At 41.5% G+C, this 17,578-nt stretch overlaps 4 protein-coding genes across 5 annotated transcripts in view; all 4 read right to left on the bottom strand.

Annotated features, from left to right (window-relative positions):
* The window catches only part of LOC109852020 (protein numb), a 47,017-nt gene extending 44,313 nt beyond the window's left edge, over positions 1 to 2,704 (bottom strand). The window contains exon 1 of the mRNA XM_020422764.1: positions 1,654 to 2,704. The gene's annotated coding sequence lies outside the window, so the exon portion shown is untranslated. The remainder of the gene's footprint in view (positions 1 to 1,653) is intronic.
* Positions 2,705 to 2,897: 193 nt separating this feature from the next.
* LOC109852000 (cytoplasmic dynein 2 light intermediate chain 1) lies at positions 2,898 to 5,123 on the bottom strand. Its single transcript, XM_020422708.1, has 7 exons — positions 5,042 to 5,123; positions 4,576 to 4,693; positions 4,405 to 4,506; positions 3,950 to 4,276; positions 3,560 to 3,717; positions 3,180 to 3,423; positions 2,898 to 3,041 (listed from the first exon to the last, which is right to left on the bottom strand). Exons 1-7 carry the CDS (start codon positions 5,056 to 5,058, stop codon positions 2,970 to 2,972), a joined length of 1,038 nt encoding a protein of 345 aa, XP_020278297.1. The 5' UTR covers positions 5,059 to 5,123; the 3' UTR covers positions 2,898 to 2,969.
* On the bottom strand, positions 4,700 to 12,515 carry LOC109851999 (vacuolar protein sorting-associated protein 54). The gene is made up of 13 exons (XM_020422707.1): positions 11,876 to 12,515; positions 11,261 to 11,639; positions 11,047 to 11,149; positions 10,809 to 10,972; positions 10,440 to 10,639; positions 10,117 to 10,302; positions 9,895 to 10,021; positions 9,519 to 9,773; positions 8,774 to 9,199; positions 8,408 to 8,688; positions 8,059 to 8,276; positions 7,503 to 7,719; positions 4,700 to 7,420 (listed from the first exon to the last, which is right to left on the bottom strand). Exons 1-13 carry the CDS (start codon positions 11,974 to 11,976, stop codon positions 7,159 to 7,161), a joined length of 2,919 nt encoding a protein of 972 aa, XP_020278296.1. The 5' UTR covers positions 11,977 to 12,515; the 3' UTR covers positions 4,700 to 7,158.
* Positions 12,516 to 12,939: 424 nt separating this feature from the next.
* On the bottom strand, positions 12,940 to 17,555 carry LOC109852018 (kelch-like protein 10). Of its 2 annotated transcripts, none has more exons than XM_020422759.1 (9): positions 16,812 to 17,555; positions 16,215 to 16,535; positions 15,787 to 16,102; positions 15,251 to 15,703; positions 14,973 to 15,142; positions 14,586 to 14,755; positions 14,297 to 14,455; positions 13,905 to 14,109; positions 12,940 to 13,805 (listed from the first exon to the last, which is right to left on the bottom strand). In XM_020422759.1, the coding sequence occupies exons 2-9, from the start codon at positions 16,442 to 16,444 to the stop codon at positions 13,508 to 13,510; spliced, it is 2,001 nt and encodes a 666-aa protein (XP_020278348.1). In that variant the 5' UTR covers positions 16,445 to 16,535; positions 16,812 to 17,555; the 3' UTR covers positions 12,940 to 13,507. The 2 variants fall into 2 exon arrangements, with proteins under 2 accessions (XP_020278348.1, XP_020278349.1); XM_020422760.1 differs by having other exon boundaries at positions 14,586 to 14,775; positions 15,008 to 15,142.
* Between the last annotated feature and the right edge of the window lie 23 nt (positions 17,556 to 17,578).

Raw genomic sequence — 17,578 nt, 5'->3', positions numbered from 1 at the left:
TAACTTTTGCATGTTTTAGTGAAGTTAATAATTAACTAATTTATAAATTCTATTACATTTAATTACCGACGATATATTTAATTACTGACTGTCTCAAGCGTAATGAGATTGTAACCGTCTTATATATACATATATAATATAGGTTGTCATTTTCCAGTCTCTGCTGCTCGCCTGTACCTTTTGAGATACCGGCGCTGGAGTTTTAAAACAATCCCGCGAATCGATCGAGACCTATTGTTCGAAATAATTAATGAAGAACACGCGTCCGCGTGCGAGCATATCGGTGCCGAAAGAAAGAACGAGGAGGGATCGCGTGATCACAAAGAGGTGACTGTCCCCGCGCTGCGTCCAAAATCGTGGCGAGGACAAACACGCAATATCCGGTCCTACGTGATCTCGTGAGCACGTAAAGGCGTCCGCTTACGGTCAAGGAACAGTTATATTTTTATACCTCCTCTGGGCGCGCGCATACACACACGCCACATCGCGAAACTGACTCGTTACCGGAAACGACGTCTACCACATCAAAACTGTGTGTGTGCTTACGGTTGCAAAAATAGGTACAAAGCGAGAGACGATTTCGCGCGTTAGTCGAGCAAGCAAGAATTTGCGAAGAATTCAATCAAATGAACGTAAGACATGAGTCGAAGATAGAACGCTTCTTGAATGCGAATTTTTTAAATTTATCACAGAGACTCGTCACAAATGTAACCGACTGTGTAATAATAGTAGTTATTGATGCGCGCAAGCTTCTTAAAATAAAAGCATGATGGAAGGAGATCGCACAGAAATCCTTGAATTAAGTCCCGTCCCTCATGTGAATAGGTTTCTCGGAAACTCAATCGAGAGCGGCGCGATCAATAAACCTTGGTAAGAAAAATTAAAAATTAAGGATGCGACATACGACGCGTTCGATTTAACGCCAGAATGATGTAACGCCTCGTACACACATGTATAGCCACTCGAAAAAATCATTATCAGACGCGTGTGTAACGCAACGATTTTAATTTTTAATTAAAACGAGAGTAAATGTTTTTGTAATCAAACAATTGAGTAAACTTTGTTTCAGGTCGCAACATCGAAGAAATCCTTATATGTTAAATTTCTTTATTTTAGTTTCTCTAGTTTCTTCGATCGAAAATGAAACACGCGCGGAGGAATTGCGAGGAAAATAAAGCCGGTGCTCGAGACGCAACGAGGTCGGTCGAGCCAAATCTCGCGCGTGGCCGACGCGCGTGTTGCGTAAATCCCGCGTGCGCGCGTGGATGACACCGATTCGGTGCACTCGATCGGTGCACGCGAGATTCGAGATTCGCGCTGAAAGTGCGACAGACGGCGGAGAGATACCTGTCCGCGGAGGGCGCGCTCATACCGGAATCGATAACGGCGAGAAAGGCAAGACCGCGCCGCGGGGAGCAGCAAGATGCGAACAAGCCGATCGCGATGCACGTCACAGGTAAATGGGTCGCGCGACGTAAACCAGGCGTGTGTGCGCGCGCGCGCACATTCGCCGCAAATCGCTCTAGTTTTCACCGAAACGAGCTTCGACAAGTCGCGATTCGTGACCGGTTTCTTTCGATTCATGATCGTTCGAGCCGTCATGATTTCTCCGTCATGATTCTTCGAATCGCTCATTCATTTCTCGCGACTCACCTGCGTGCACCTGTGCGCGCCTGACGGCACCGTTCTCCGGAAGCGACGTCCAAAATCCACGAGAGCGCCGACTATGATTCGGTGGCACTCGCGGACTGTCAAATCGTGCAAATGAAAGGAAGAGGGGAGAGATGGAGAGGAAGTGGAGAGAAAGCGGGTGGTGATAAGGACTGGAGAAGAAGAACCGGGAGAAGGAGTAAGAAAGGCGGCGAACGGAAAAAGGAAACGGTGCGAAGAAAACGAGCGATATTCAGACGAGCGAAAACCGAGCCGTGGACGTAGTCCGCGTCTTCTCGCGAAAGCGTTTTCTCAGTAAGACGGAGCCGACTCTTCCTGTCACGGGGGCGCGACGAGAGCCCGAGGAGAGCACACGGGCACGCGCGGCTCTCTATCGCGGCGGCATTTTCACTGAGGAAACGTCGCGGCGAGGAAGCGAGAGGCTCTTCGCCGATACCCCCCCAAGCGGGAGACCCGTTTTCGTAAACGCTCGGACTCTGCGCGTATCGGGAGCGGCGCGGATCGGTCGCACGCATGCGCCACCATTCACGGTGACTGCGCGCAGCTCCTCTTATCAGCGTGAGAGGCCTTACGTCGCCGGAGTGCGGGGTGGTGCATTTTGTTTCCCCCTACTACAACCACCCTTTCGCTGCGTGGGAGAGAAAAAGAGACGGGGTTCTTCTTCGGGGGCGGTGAAGAGCGCCAAACAGGAGCGGACACGGTGTCGAAATTACCCTAAGTTGTAAACGAGTTCATTGTCTCGTGAGATAATCTCTTGGTGCAGTGGGAGAAAAGGGGTGTTTGAAGAGATGCTTGAGAGAAAAGTGCACATGTGAAACACAAACTTGATTTCTATGAGATTTCGATCTTTGTGATGTAATCTCTCGAAATAATGAGATGTTTTAACATTAAAAAAGTCTCACTGAGATGCATTTTAATATATAATTTCTTTATCTCTTGCTGCAAATAATTAAGAGAAACTTGCGTGACAAATATTGCAAACTACAACAGCGAATATCACACGCGTTACAGAATAAAAATTTCATATCGCTTACACCGTCTATATAAGAAATCCCCATTAAGTCTTTCCTTATCAGTTACCTTGCTTGCAAGAAATAACGGGCTCTTATCTTTACAATGATTATAGAGGCAAATAATGCAGACTTGTGAGATGCGGAGAAAGTGTCGGAAAAATAAACGTTTAAACTAGTTTTTCATCGTGTTTGAAAAAGTTTTATTATCAAAATGTAATTATCACATGATAAACGTCAACTATAATTTCTTATTATTTTATTCAACAGTGAAAAGGAAATGAATTTTTAAATTGGATCGGGCACAGGAATTTTCGGCATGCGACCTTCCATCATGTCGCTCAGCAGTATGCTGATTTCCTAAAAAAAAAAAGAGAAAAACTCAATATTTAGTTTTCATACATAAATGTGCTTGAAATTAATCTCCTAAACAAACTAATATTTTTCACCGATCCGATCTTCAAGCGAGAAGATAACAAATAAGACACGTGTGCGCACCTCCTCCCGCTGTATTCTTAGCCTGTCGATAACGGGCTCGTTAAAATTAGGATCGTTGCTAGGATCCTCCAAAGTGCTCTCATCGTTCTTCGACGCCTGCGGTATTCGGGAAACGTAGATCTGCTTGATGGTGTCTAAAATTGCCGATGGTCTCATTTGCGGAAATTGCAAATCGATCCGTCCGTATGAATCCGCGCCGGCCGCGACCACCAACGGTTTCTCGTAATCCGTGCACTTTTCCTCCCTTTTTTTATTTACGACACATACGAAAACACGCGAGTTGTTACATATCTTACTTAGTTTAGACGTTAAAATTTATAAGATGGGAGTTTGATAAATGCAACTCGAATACGTAGCGAAGTTTCGTTCGAGAGACTTACGCAAGCGGAGAACCAAATCCGTGATGAGATAATAAATCTTTGAGCCGTCGTATGAGAAACTTATCTTTAGACGAGTAATAATACAGACTCGCGCCCAAGTTGTGAGCTGCCGCTCTCAATATCTTGCCGACAAATTCCTTTTTGCTCGAGTCAAACTCCTGTTGCGGAAAGTGAACGGAAATGAAGTTTTGAAACATATTTGTTCTTCAAAGTGTATCACAGAGAGAAGAACGCGTGAAATTTATATAATAAATGTTTCTTTAAAATGTCCTATTTCAAAATGTATATTTGAGACAAATCGAACCTTATTTATTTGTTTTATGAAAAAAAAGAGATTCGCAAATCACATTTGATATTAAACTTAAAACTGAAAAATGTTAATGAGAATACCTTGAATTCGTCGTATCGCCCGCCTATGATGCACAGCTTCATCGGGAAAGGATCGACTCCGCGTTCTATCTCCTTTTTCCGCTCCGCTATTCTTTTTTCTCCCAATTCCTTAATCGTATCGAGATCGTAACTCATTTTCAAACCGATTCGCATCACCGAGAGACTCTCCTCGAAGGAGGTCCACAATTCTTCTGGTCGCGATAAATCCAGCATCATCAGCAATACTGTGTGATGAACCGAATGCGTTAACGTCGATCCCGTCATCGCGACGGATACCAAAGAAGACGTCAAGTGTCCCACCTCCCATACATGCGCTACGTTTTTCACCTACGCGGCATTAAAAAATTTGACTTAATTTTATAAAAAATTAATTACTTTAAATAATTTCTGGATTTATTTTTTAAACTTTACAGAGTCGTTACTCTTATGATTTTTTAAACACGTGTTGCACTTACTAAACTCTTCACTGTTTTGCGACCGAACGAATAATCCATCGCTACAGTCGGTTTCGCTCTTTCATCTTTTTCGAGGAATCGATACAGCATTGTTGTCTTACCCTAGAAACGTAACGGTGAAATGCAAAGTACGTCGCGAAAACGCGGCACGCTGCTAATCTCATCACTTACAACTCCCTTGCTGCCGAGGATGATAATGGAACGTTCGTGAGTCTCATTCTGATCAGTCTTTCGCTTGTTCTCTTCTTCGGTCGCGAGTCGTAACGCGATTTCTCGCATAGATTCCTCGCTGTAAAAGTTTAAATTGCAACTACGAGCGCGACTCGACTACGCTTCTAAAAAAAAAACAACACACAGGTGCGGCAAATTAAGAGACAAGTGAAGCTAATTTAATTAACTTAGATCTTTATTAAACAACCGTGTATATATGTGTTTTCCTCTCCCCTTTATTTTTTAAATCACTCATCTGTCACTTGCGAAAGCAACGCGACACTTAACGATAAAAATATCTTTACAAAGATTACTCGCAATTTGTTGTCACAAGGCTTGGTATGATCGTTTCTAATGTGTGTTATATAGTATGATACAATTCGTTTGTTACAAAGCTAACAAAGTGATTGTATACACAGCAATTCACCGATTTTCCGCAGACATTGTCACTGAGACGCAGCGAAGAGTATGTGGTCGAATGATTTGCAATCGTGCGTTCGCGCACACAATTTTATGTTTCTTCAGGTTATGGCTATGTTTTGCTTTTCGTTACTATGGAAGTGAGGAAACATCTCGTTCGTATACTATTCATTATATTGTTCGTGCCGCGTTGTATTGCATATAAAAAAAAAAAACCACTATATGGATTATTAATAATTACACAATACAATCAGCGGTACGCATTTTCGAGTACTTCTCGAAAAATATTATCTGTGTATTATTTAGAGACCGGTGTGATAGATAATTAAGATTTTTCGTTTTGCGACAATCTTGATGTCCAGTCTTGAATTGCGAAATTCAATAGGCGTTTGAGGATGTTTTTTTATTTCAATAAATAATAATATATTTTCTTCGTGTCGCCTTGTAACGTTCTATATATGTTGACGTTTGTCACATAAATTATGCGAGAGACGCGGTACAAGATATATAATAATTTATTTAACTACTCTAATCGCGCGTGTTTTTGTCTACGCAATGTTATTTTATTTGTATATACGCGATGATCTAACGAGAAGGGGTCATCAGTCTTGATAAAGATATTCACGATAAGATATCCTTTGCAATAATCAGCAGCTCTGAACACTTTCATTTTCTCACGATGTAAAAAAAATGTTTTTTTCACACGAAGCAAAGTGGTGCAAGTCGTCAGATCATAACGCGTAGCGCACACACATACACACACATACACACGTACATATCGACACTTTTTCATGAATTAAGTCGATCGGTTTTTAATGTATCTATCTTCCTTGAATAAAATTCAGTACATTATGTACAACTTGGACTAGATGAAAAGTCTCCAGGAATGGAATGCACAGATTTCAATTTGCAATAAGTCACTCAACTCTTGCTAAAGCAATGCACGTACATATTTTTTCAGAATATACCGCGTTAGAGACTGAGTTTTTTTCCGCAATTGCAAGACTATTACATGTCGCACATAATTCTAATAAATATCATTTTCTATGCAAAACTTGTATTATCTTCCAATTACTAAAAAATAATATATTACATGTATTGTTTATGAGAATTTACAACAAAGCGATGATATACATTTTTGTTATAAATAGTTCCTTCGAACACGCACAATGAACACAACAATCCAAGCAGTCGCATTTGTTGTTCTGTCACAGAATTCAGTTCAATACAAATTCATATCTCGATAGCTCTTTTGCAAAAACAATGTTTTTTAAAATGACACGTGAAACTTTAAGTTGAAGGATATTAAACATAATTATTACAAAAAAAAAAAAAAAAACAAGTATGTCGACGATTGGTCCTGCTACAACAGCGCGACGCATCAAAATATCTGCAAACGACAATATTGAACAATTTCAACTATATTCCATCTCATGAGGCACCGAATTGGCGTGAGTTTATTAACGAAATTAACAGCTTTAAGTATCGCGATCATTTTGATATTCAATAAAAACTTATTTCCCGAAATATCGCAAAAGCTCATACATTTGTATTTACTCTAAATCAGAATAGTAACACTTTACTAAAGTAATTGCTCTCGCTAGACGTAAAAGACTACGGGATGCATATTTATAGAGATCTTTATTCTTTCCTAGTTTTTGCTATCTCGGTATAATTTTTCTTAAATGATATTTTTTATGTGTTCTGCAATTGTTATGCGATTCTTGTATCTGTCCCTTCATAAACGATTATTTTTTTCTGTATACGATGCAACGTTCGGCCGTATATCGTTCTCAAGATTCGACAGATTAAATATAACATTTTTTTCTTCATTTCTTTATTTGAGAAAAAAAGGAGAGAAAGCAGAATAAGTCTTAAATAATTTTTTATTATTTGTACTTAAAAACTCGCACGTTTTCATAAAACTCGTAAAAATCATAAAATATATTGCACACGTTCGCGCATCCATCAAACGATCGACGAACTTTGGTACCTCGCAGATCTTACAACTCGCAATATAACGAGCGATACAAACGGAAGACAAATGAAAGAAAGAGAGATTAGTCACCTGTTTCTAGAATACTTCATCGCTTCTATAATGCAGTATATCACGCACTCTGCATGTTATCTAGTCCATATGTCGCTCATCCAATTGTCGTTTAACTCCTCGCTCGGCAGAACCTTTAGCTTTCTCAAGGCTTCGAGATAAAACGTAAGTTCCGACGTGACCACGCCGTGCTGCGGGCCACCGTTGTTCACTATGTTCATCTTGACCAGTTGCTCCCTGAGCTTCTCTTTGAAGGACGAGTTTACCGTGCGATAAAGAGATTGCACTTCAACGGTGGGCAGAATTCCGGAAACGACTTCGTGAAGCTTCATCAGATAACTGCGCGCGTAAACGACGAATTTTACGTCAAACGAACGCTGGGAAATCGTAAATTTCGCTGTTATTGTGTCGTCTCACTCACCTGGAAATATTTCTGATTGATTTAGAGGGTACCGGAGGCCTCGCACTCCATTTGGATATCTGTCCACTCAGCAGATTGTCCACGATAGTGAGAACCTTTCCTTCGATCTCGCGCACGTGCGCACGAATGTCCCTCTCGACGCTGTCCAGCAAGGCCACTCCTCCGCTTATACCGGACGTGCCGATGAGTCCTCTGCTAGGATTTTGTTCCGTGAGCGCTGCGCACAAAAAAGTTTCTCAAATTAACACGATACGTAAATATTTATCATCCGGCCTTCGGGCTGGGTGTCGCGGAAATTTGAGAGGAAGCGTTCGTTTCGGCGTTTGACGCCGGAGCCATAAGAGAGGATGCGAGCGGGGACTCGCGCCTCCTCATTGCACGTGGCCCCATATACATGAGAAGGAGTTGTGGTTCTTCTTCTCATCACAGGGCAAGTTTGACCTTTAAGGCAAGTCATCAAGGGATTTTAGTAGATGCAAGTCCCACACTCTGCTGCTCTCTTTCCGGGGAGTAGGGCGTGCATAAGGCATTTTTCCTTGTAAAAAAAAAAAATTACCTTGGAAATGCGCCTTCACGAAAGGCATGAACCACAATACGAGCTTGAGACTGCGCGCCGCCAACACCAGAATCGTGACTGTGATAGTTTTCAAGCCAGCAACTTGCCTCGCGCCCGCGCCCAAAACCAGCTGACAACATCGGGAGTTGTAATGCCTCAACAATTCGGCCAGTTGTCTTCCTATTGTTCCGGACAAGGCAACTAATTCGCTACCGGTTCTGTAAAAGAATTTCACACGTTACTCTCTACGTACAAAAACTTTTCAAGATCTTGCGTTTATCTTCAATGGTCATTTATTTGATATTTATTAAATATAATATTTTTATTGTAATTTATTTGATCTCATTACCGGCAATACTCGTGAATCATCTGTATGAGCATTAGAGCAGTTCCGACCACGGCGAACTTCTCGTCACCGACCATGATAAAATTCTCGACGTTCTCGCTCTTCGTGCTGTCCTCGCGCGTAAGTATTTTCAACGGAAAATGCTTGTTCTCGTACACATACGTTACCAGCGACTGAAATTCCGACGGCACGTCAGCTTGTTTCCACCTTTCGGAATCCAGAAGCAGCGTAAGCTTGGTTTTGCGTTCATTGTGAAAGCGCTGTACGAATTTGCTCGCTTGCGCCTGTAAAAAACGTTACGGATATTGTGATAAAACAAAAAATTAAGAAAAATTAATTTTACACGAATAAAAGAGTTGTCGTAAATACCTTAAACGCTGATCGCAATCCGGTGCACTGTTTGCCACAGAGCTTCTCGCAGGTGTGTGTGAATTCTTCAACCATGTTGGCCAATTGACAAACTTGAGTCGTCGTTGCTCTCTCGCTCAACCAGGAGCCCTTGTCGTTCCACGCTTGGCTCTCTTTATCATCCGATTTACCTTGAGAAACATCAGCAACGATCTTGTCCTTATCGTTGTGAAATTTGTCCTTCTCATTTGTTCCTGCTGAAAGCAGATTCCCCATTCGCTCGTGGCAATAATCACACACAGATGTAATCATATCAGTGAGTTTGGTGATTACTCGCGTGTGCTCATCTTGAGTTAGTAATCGATCAGGTACAGATTCGTCGAACGAGCCGTCGCATAAACGTTCCGCCGACAAGTCCGCGGTGTCTCTCATCACGTCGTGAACTGCCTAATGAAAGTACATTTGGCTGTTACATGTTTACAGATCTCTATCAAAATCTTCTAATAATCGAATTATTTCGAACGTTTATTAAAAAATAATTATCGAACAAACTACTTCTAAAGTTTAAAATCTAATAATTAAAAATAAAAATACTTAAAACATTGAGAATTGTTGTCTAATATTTATCAATAATTATTTCTTTATTAAATATCTGCTTATTGGGACAATATTTTGCAGAGATTAAAACGCCAAAGAAAAATTAAAGAAAAAAAGCAAATTTAAAAACACACGAAACATAAGATGAAATATTTCTCATGTCACGTACCTTAACTCGTAACAAAAGGAACGTCAATGACTGTATGGTATTGTGGAGTAACGTAAGTCTTTCCGTGAGAGAGAGGCCTCCGACCTCGAGAGCGGCTGCTTGCTGATCGCTGCAACAGTCGCTCGCTGCCAAGGCTTCTATCACCCGTTGCTTCGTCACCGCCCTTATAGTGGTCACGGCTTCTTCTTTGTACGTGTCCACGAATTGAAAGTGCTTCTGACGCAGCAGGCCAGAAATGATGGAAACCAGTTTATCCTGTTCGTTGAGGACGTACAAATGTGATCTTCACTAGGAAGAGATGTATGAAGATTCGTTTGCTACGAAACTACCAGGGAAATACGATTTTTGCGAGTAAGAATTGTGTCCGTGTACTTACGCCGTCTAACACCGTGTTCTCGCCGCCTAACGGCCTGTTGAGATCCGCCGTCGCATATCTCTGGAACTCGGTCGTCAACATTTTGTCCACGAGTTTCTCCATTTCGGTTAATTGAGAACTCAAATGTCTAAAAGCCGACAATACACAGCAATTGTACATTTCATTAATTCGTTAATTTCTTATTGGAAAAGCAAAAATCGTCAAAATTGCTCAATGATTCACCTAAAGCTGTGTATTCCATTTAATTCTTGCAAGAGAATTTCTTGCGTCGTGGAGATAAGATCCAGTGCCGCGACATAATCTGGCGTGGACAACAGTAACTGTATCATGGGTTGACTTTGGTGCACAGTCGCCATGAGTTTCAATTTCTCTTGAACCAGTAATCTATTAGACCGAGCGCGCTCCAAGCTAAATGAGAACAAATATCGATCAGACAATTTTTACAAATCGCAAATCAAACAACACTTTTATTTATAGAATATCGTCGAAAAAATCACTTTTTCGGAAAAACTCGTATTTACTTTATATATCCTGTACACACTTACCGTAAAATTTCTAAAGAATTTTTGACTAGATGCTTATCGACTTGATGAATATTTTTCCTGAGCGCTTTTAGAACCGTAATGGTTTGAGTGAGTTGTTCCATGAGCGCGTCGTGAGACGTCATTGCGTGGAAAAAGGCCTGAGATTTCGATGCGACCTGTTCCGCTATTCGGACCTCAATAACGTCCAAATAGTGACTAAGCTGTTGCAAAGTTAAAACACTAGGACTTTGAGAAAATTAATTTTTACTTCTATAAATAAATTTTTATACATCAATACAACTAACGTGAAATAACAAAATATTGAGAAAAAATATAAATAGCGCAAAGTATATGTTTGAGTCTGCTTGCTTCTGTTGCGATCACACGTACCTTTTCCTGCATTTGCTTCACGTGCATAACAATGGTGCTTTTCTCGGTTAACAGACCGTCTTTTGCAAAAGGAAAGACAGCGTTAAAATTCTCTTTTTGCGAAAGATCTAAATTCGGTACTAAAAAGACCTTTGGAACACTAGCTAAATCCGATTGCAGCCGATCTGTGAGACAAAATTCACGTTACACAACGTATAATATTATTTAATTTCGTAAACAATATGTTACGGAATCTCACCTAGAGATTTCACATTCCTAAGATTTGGAAAATTTTGGAGCAGCTCGTTCGGAGTAGTCGGTCTGTTTGCGTTCGAGTTCATCCGCGAATGTTTCCTATATCTCTGTGTGAAAACACGAAAGAATCAAATATTAATTATCACACGCAATAAATAAACACAGAAAATCGCCGGTTTCAACAAAAATCGCGTAATTCTATTAAGAGTGCGATTTACCCTTGCAATTTTTTTCAGATACATTTCGAAATGCTGCATCGTGATCTCGGGGAGATAGGGACTCTTCGGGATGTCGACTTTCTCCACGAATCCGTCTCCCCAGGTGCGAGTGAAGAAGTTGCTCTGCTTTCCCTTAAACGGGTCATTCAGAACAGCGGGTAGATTCTGCGCGGCGGAATACACGGTCCACGGCGATCCGGACTCAACTAACTGGCCGTTGCTCTTTCGTTGCTGTTGCATAGCTGCGTGCTTGGTGGCATGCGCTATGTAATCCTTGTCGGAGACACCCTCCACGGGAAGACTGGAGCAAACTCCATTATAGCCATAGAGGCATACGAAAGACCCGCCTTCTCTGGAGCAATGTTGGTCTCTCAAATGCCTGGAATAAATTGCATAATTAGAGTATGTCACGTGCAATTACGCCAATTAACTCGATAGTTGAAATGTCACTCTGCAAATGTCCGTGTAAGAAATAACAATAACAGAACGACAAACAATTACGAGACCGTCCGCGACATGTCAAACGAGAATTTGCGAGAGAGTATGCTATTATCGCGAGTAAATCGCAGGAAAACAAAACGGAGCGACCGACGGACGTTGGACAGATGGACCCACCTAACGAAGTCTTGGATCTGTTTGAATGTCTGACTAGTGCAATGCTCGCACACCAGAAGCATGGGCACCACCGAGTCCAATCCTCTCGCGAGTTTTGCCATTGCCCGTGTTGATCGCCTCAGCTCACCATTGTGACGTCGACAGTCGCGTTTCGGAGCACCACCCGAGGTTTCTTCGGCCCTGCTGACTTCTCACGCACTCGACCACTTAGCGCGATTACAAGTCCCCATACGTTCGCTACACGGAATACACACACGTCTCACCACACGCACGCTCGCCAACTCAGACGAGACACAGCCGGCTCGACGAAGATTACTAACATCGCGTACACGAACACGAGCTCTCAATTATTCAACAAAATTTAATTGCGGAACGACTTGACAACACTGGTGATTCATCATTTTTTAAAGCGACGTGTATGTTCTCGATGACTCAATTTTTTGTAGCACGTACAGAGGAGACATTACACGCTTTCTATAAACACTCGCTTGTGAACGAGCTCACATGAGCTGCGTCACGCGCACGACTGGAGCAGAACCGAACGAATCAGCTGAACCAGAGAAAAGAGTCTTCTCTCTGGCTAAACGCTAGGCAGAAAACATCTGGGAATTTCAGTCTAACCGGTCTGTGAATCTCAGATGGCGCGTTTGAATGGAAGCAGAGAGAAGACGGAGAGAAGTATACCCTCTACGTACACTTCTTGCAAAATAGAGATTTTATTTTTGTTACCAAGTTACAGATGCACCTGACGCATTGTGTGGTTGGTACGCCATATTAGTGGCATGTACTATGGATAAAAATCTATACTTCATGTCACATGTGCTATCAGATTAAAAAATATAGCATACATGTAAATTATTGACTATCGAACCATATTTTTAAAAAGCTAGTAATTCGGTAGAAATGTTTTATGAAACTTTATTGTAATCAGATAAAGTTGAGAAATATTATGAATTAAGCTTTTTTTGGCCAGAAGTAATTCTCTGCCTTAGTAGCTAAGTTCATAATGTAGTTGGCATTTGCAATTAAAATCATATCACTTTTGTATGAATTACTGCGATTTTATTTTGTTTCTTATTTTGCTACACGTATGCGGTGTCATATTTAAAAAATTAGTACGCGAACACTGCGAGACAGGCAATTTATCACGTTTTATCATGCCAGTTTTGTTTAATAGAATTTCGTTTTTATTTTTTTTCTTTTACCCGATTTTAGCATTTGTCGTCTCTCTTATACATTTTTATGTGCAAAAACACATACGCGTATTAGTCGCAGGTAGTCCAATATATGTGTAGAAATCCTGGTTTATTTTACTTATCAAAAGTGTTTTCACGTCAGTCAAGATAATGTCACAGAACATAACATAATACGTGTAAACTTGTCGCAAAAAGATTCTATATAGACATATGAAAAAATATTTAACAAAGCTAAGTAAATGACGGTCAAAAAATAGTCTACTCATGGGTAGACGAAAACGTCGAACATCATTTAACATCGCCCCTTTGACAGTGTTGATTGGAGACAGAATGTGGTTTTCTCTCGTCTGGCCGTGGGTTGCGATAATCCGAAATTTGCATCACCGGTCGATTAAGGCAAATGTTGCGTGAACGATTTAATGATCAAACGTGGACTTTAACGTCGGCGATTATTGTTGGTGTCAGTTTCGTTTCGTGGCAGAGGCGGCGGCGGCGGCGGCGGCGGCGGTGGCGGTCCTATAACTTGAGTTATTTGTAAATTCTGTCGTATTTGCTCCTGCTCCTGTTGCTGCTGATATTGTGTCCGACGTATTTCGTGAGCCAGCAGCTTTTGACGCTTTTCTTCCATCAGTCGCTCGCGATGCTTGTGTATGTAGTCGTACACGTTCGGAAGACCTGTGATAACGCAGGCTGATAGCGCTGATCTACATATATTCATGTCAGTCGCTTCGTACCTATGTTTTTTTACGTAAAAATTGTAAATAAATTACAGGAAAAATAAATGCATAGTACAGTTGAATATAAAACACAGATTGTCACGAAGGTTTGATTACCACTCGTTTGTCTTTTCGTCGTAACATTCCACCTGATACGTTGTAGTTACACCGTTAAAGCCCCCAATCGCGAAGATCATGTCGTCGATGACTTCGATGGCGAAGTTGCTACGTGGATTGTACATATCGGGAATATTGCTCCAGGTATTTGTGGAAGGTTTATATTTCTCTCCGCTGCACATTCTCGATATTCCATTGAAGCCGCCTTTAGAAAACTTTGATTAGCTTTGTCGCAATATTTAATTTTTGTAATTTTTTCAATTTAACTATTCAATTCTAATTTTTACATACGCCATTTGTAAGTTCGGGCAAACGTGTGAAATTACAGCGTGAACGATTGTGCAGGCGACAGAGTAATGTTTTTTTACTAATAAGTACGTGTGTCTTAATACCAATAACGTAAACACAGCCGTGATAAGATATGCACGAAACGCCGCTCCTACGTGACCTCATTGCGGTTATCATAGTCCACTGATTAGTGGTCGGATCGTACACCTCGGCCGTGTTCATGCAGTCGTGACCGTCGAAACCTCCCGTGATATATATTTTGTCTGTTGTATTGTACGTAAAACGAAATTATTTATCGATAAACTTACTAGATTATATTGTGATGTATTTGTATACACGTTGTAAAATTAAAAAAAGCGATTTTTTTCGAACAAAGTATCGAATTGAGAATACCGTTCAAAGTAGTCGCACTGGCGTCAGATCTCTGCACGTTCATCGGCGCGATGAGAGACCACTGATTCGTTTTGTAATTGTAACGTTCCGCTGTTTTCTGCCGGTGGTAGCCATCGTAGCCACCCATCGCGTAGACCAAGTTGTTCAAAACCGCCACGCTAACGTAACATCTGCGAGAAACGAAAAAAACCTGATGCGAGCTTTCGTTGTTAAATTACACCTTCGAGGAGCTAGTCACTGAACGTCGTTTTGTTTTAATATCTCTGTTTTGTATTTTTATGTATTACTTATTTATTACACGTAAATTTGCTTGATATAAGTGGAACTACAAGATTTATATTCAAATAGCGGGGGACCAGTGACTAGCCCCTTTGAAATATATTCGACCTTCTGGCGTTCATGGGTGCAACCTCTCGCCACACCTTGGTCACCGCGTTGAAGCAACGGCAGCTGTTGAAGTAATCGACCCCTTCGAATCCCCCAATGACGTAGATGTCGAAGCCAACCACCGCGAGTCCGTGATAAGCTCGCGGACCAGTCGGATCCGTTTCGCTGATCTAGAGAACTCAAGAGAGATCGCGCATAAACAATTCGTAAAATTCTGTTAAAATATCACACACGCGACAATAATTCGCGCCTTCTCCGAAAACGCTCTAAAATACTACCGGAATCCATCGATCCGCCCGCGTGTCGTACGTCTCGATGTAATTCGTCGGGGAACCGCCGCTCCAACCACCAATGGCAAACAATATCTCGTGCGGGACTCTAGGCCGCGCGATCTCCGGCGTCGGCACCTCTCCGTCTTTCTGCGTGATCATTTCCAGATCGTACAGGAATTTCAGGGTCTCGATTATGATCGGTCTGCAGGCGTCGTTGCCCACAACGTACGGATGATCCTTGACGTTCTCCAGAAAAAACTGCGTGTCCAAGAGACCCAGTCTGATGTTCTTCATCAGATCGACTATGTGTTCCTTTCTGTTTTCCGGATCGTGATTGATCCATCGCAGAACCAGTTCCCACACCGTTTGCTCGCTTTTGACATTCAACTCGTCGGCGCCGACCAGCGGCTTCAGTTTCTCGATGGGCAGGTGCAGAATTTCCTCGTTTCTCTGAGATACCTGATGTAAATCGGAGAAAATAACTTTAAAAAAATAGACTGGACAAAGAAATCAGCGATGAGAAAATCGTTATATTGCCGCACCTCAACGAAGTGTCCGACAATGTAACGATAAGCGTCGTTTTCCAGCTTCTTGCAAAAATGCTGACGAGCGAATCTCATCACTCCGATGCAGTTTTCCGGCGCCAAGTTATCCCTCAGATAGTCGCAGCACAAGTCGAGCACGCCCAGAATGCTCAGGTAATCGGCCGTCGTCAACAATTCGCACACATTTTCACGATTCACGTCGATGGATCTTAGATACGCGTATTCCAGCAAGAGATTCATTATTGGACTTGTCACACCCGGCAGAAGAACGTCGGTCTTTTCGCGCGAATGCAGCGTCGTTGTGAACAACGCTCTGCAGAAATTAATCGAGCACAAAATCGAAGGAAAATAAAAATCGGAACGAGATGATTCGCCAAAATAATTTGTGATCCAGGAAGAAGAAGAGACGTTGGATAAAATTAAACCTGAAATAAGTACTGCATGCTGAGAGTATGGCTCGGTGAATCGGAAAAACACCGCCGTCCTCCAGTCGCAACACCGCGTCGCACAGCAAATTATTTTGTCGGAAATCGTAGAGCGATTGCATCGCCTGAGTGCTCATGCACCGACCGCCGCTTTCGGCTATCAAGCGCTGGTTGTTATTTACGTCGCATTTCTCGGGCTTTCGGTTACTGGTGCTTGGCTCCGCATCCATATCAATAATGAACGACTGGGTGCGTTTGAAATCCCGCGACGAGATTTACACGAGAAATCACGACATTAAAACTATTTTTTTTTCAATGAATCTACAAAAGAGAGAAAATAATGATTGTGAGTAATTTACTTTCACAAGTTACAAGAGTAGCAACATTGCGGGAAGTAGAAAGAAATTTGTAGTAAATTATTGAATGAAAAGAGTCACACACACAAGTGTCTATGTAATTAAATTATGTTTCACAAAAATATTTTACACTTTATAATATTTAATGTTTAAATATTTTGTTCAATTAAAATTTTCGAGATTGCACACGCAATTAATTGTAAAAAATTAAATAATTTTTATATTTTATTCGTATACTCACCAATTGGGAACAAATTGTTTCCTGCAAATTTAGCGACGCGCGAAAAGGTTAGACGGAGATCTCGTGCTGATCTTGATAACGATAATTTGACTTCAGCAGTTATCGACTCGAGAATTTTTAGATTTGGGACGAGAACTTGGGATGGAATCTTGTTCGCGATCAATTGCTGAGTTCGTTCGGCGGCAGGTGACATACGTGTTGTCCCGTGTTCATGTGCGCTGGAATTTGGAACGTGTCAAAATTTTGACACGTGGACGCAGAAAGTGTAAACCGGATTCGCGGACCGAAGGAAACCGCGGAAGGGCGGCGAAGGAGATCGGAAAAAAAGCGACAAGGGAATTTGCACAAGGGATACACAAACTATTTCGTGCAATTTTAAAAGCGAATATAATACAAAAATCTGTCGCGTCCGGCTGTGACATGTGGCATTACATGTTCGCCGTTCAATCGGAGACTGTTAACTTGACAAAAGAGATCCTTCCGTTCTCGTCTCATACAGCGAGTTTGATACAAATATCTATCATGTTAATTCATTTAAATGTGTGTGTATGTGAAGAAAACATAAATTGGAAATTATAAAAATTTGCGAAGCATAGCCAATTTCAATGTGTCGGTTAAATTTCGACACAGGCTACGCACGACCGAAACAGCAGAAGATAGATCTATGTTGTATATATTTTACCGAATACCCAATGACCGAACAAGTGCCACTAGCAGGACATTTATTAAAAAATAATTATTATTAAATATGTAAATATTAATTATAA

Source organism: Pseudomyrmex gracilis, unplaced genomic scaffold (genome assembly GCF_002006095.1).
Source record: "Pseudomyrmex gracilis isolate BER0280 unplaced genomic scaffold, ASM200609v1 scaffold_23, whole genome shotgun sequence".
Classification (NCBI taxonomy): domain Eukaryota; kingdom Metazoa; phylum Arthropoda; class Insecta; order Hymenoptera; family Formicidae; genus Pseudomyrmex; species Pseudomyrmex gracilis.
This window is presented reverse-complemented; position numbering and strand designations above follow the sequence as displayed.

Excerpts from the sequence above, each read along its gene's own strand:
- LOC109852000 (XM_020422708.1), bottom strand. Across the intron at positions 3,718-3,949 it reads GGCGATACGACGAATTCAAG|GAGTTTGACTCGAGCAAAAA; the intron begins GTATTCTCATTA and ends TTTCCGCAACAG. Across the intron at positions 3,424-3,559 it reads GGATTTGGTTCTCCGCTTGC|GGAGGAAAAGTGCACGGATT; the intron begins GTAAGTCTCTCG and ends AAATAAAAAAAG.
- LOC109851999 (XM_020422707.1), bottom strand. The coding sequence starts at position 11,976 with ATGGCAAAACTCGCGAGAGGATTGGACTCGGTGGTGCCCATGCTTCTG. Across the intron at positions 10,022-10,116 it reads AATGGAATACACAGCTTTAG|ACATTTGAGTTCTCAATTAA; the intron begins GTGAATCATTGA and ends GTCGGCTTTTAG. Across the intron at positions 9,200-9,518 it reads TCCTTTTGTTACGAGTTAAG|GCAGTTCACGACGTGATGAG; the intron begins GTACGTGACATG and ends TACTTTCATTAG.
- LOC109852018 (XM_020422759.1), bottom strand. The coding sequence starts at position 16,444 with ATGGATGCGGAGCCAAGCACCAGTAACCGAAAGCCCGAGAAATGCGAC. Across the intron at positions 16,103-16,214 it reads GCATGCAGTACTTATTTCAG|AGCGTTGTTCACAACGACGC; the intron begins GTTTAATTTTAT and ends TAATTTCTGCAG. Across the intron at positions 14,110-14,296 it reads CGGCTGTGTTTACGTTATTG|GCGGCTTCAATGGAATATCG; the intron begins GTATTAAGACAC and ends AGTTTTCTAAAG.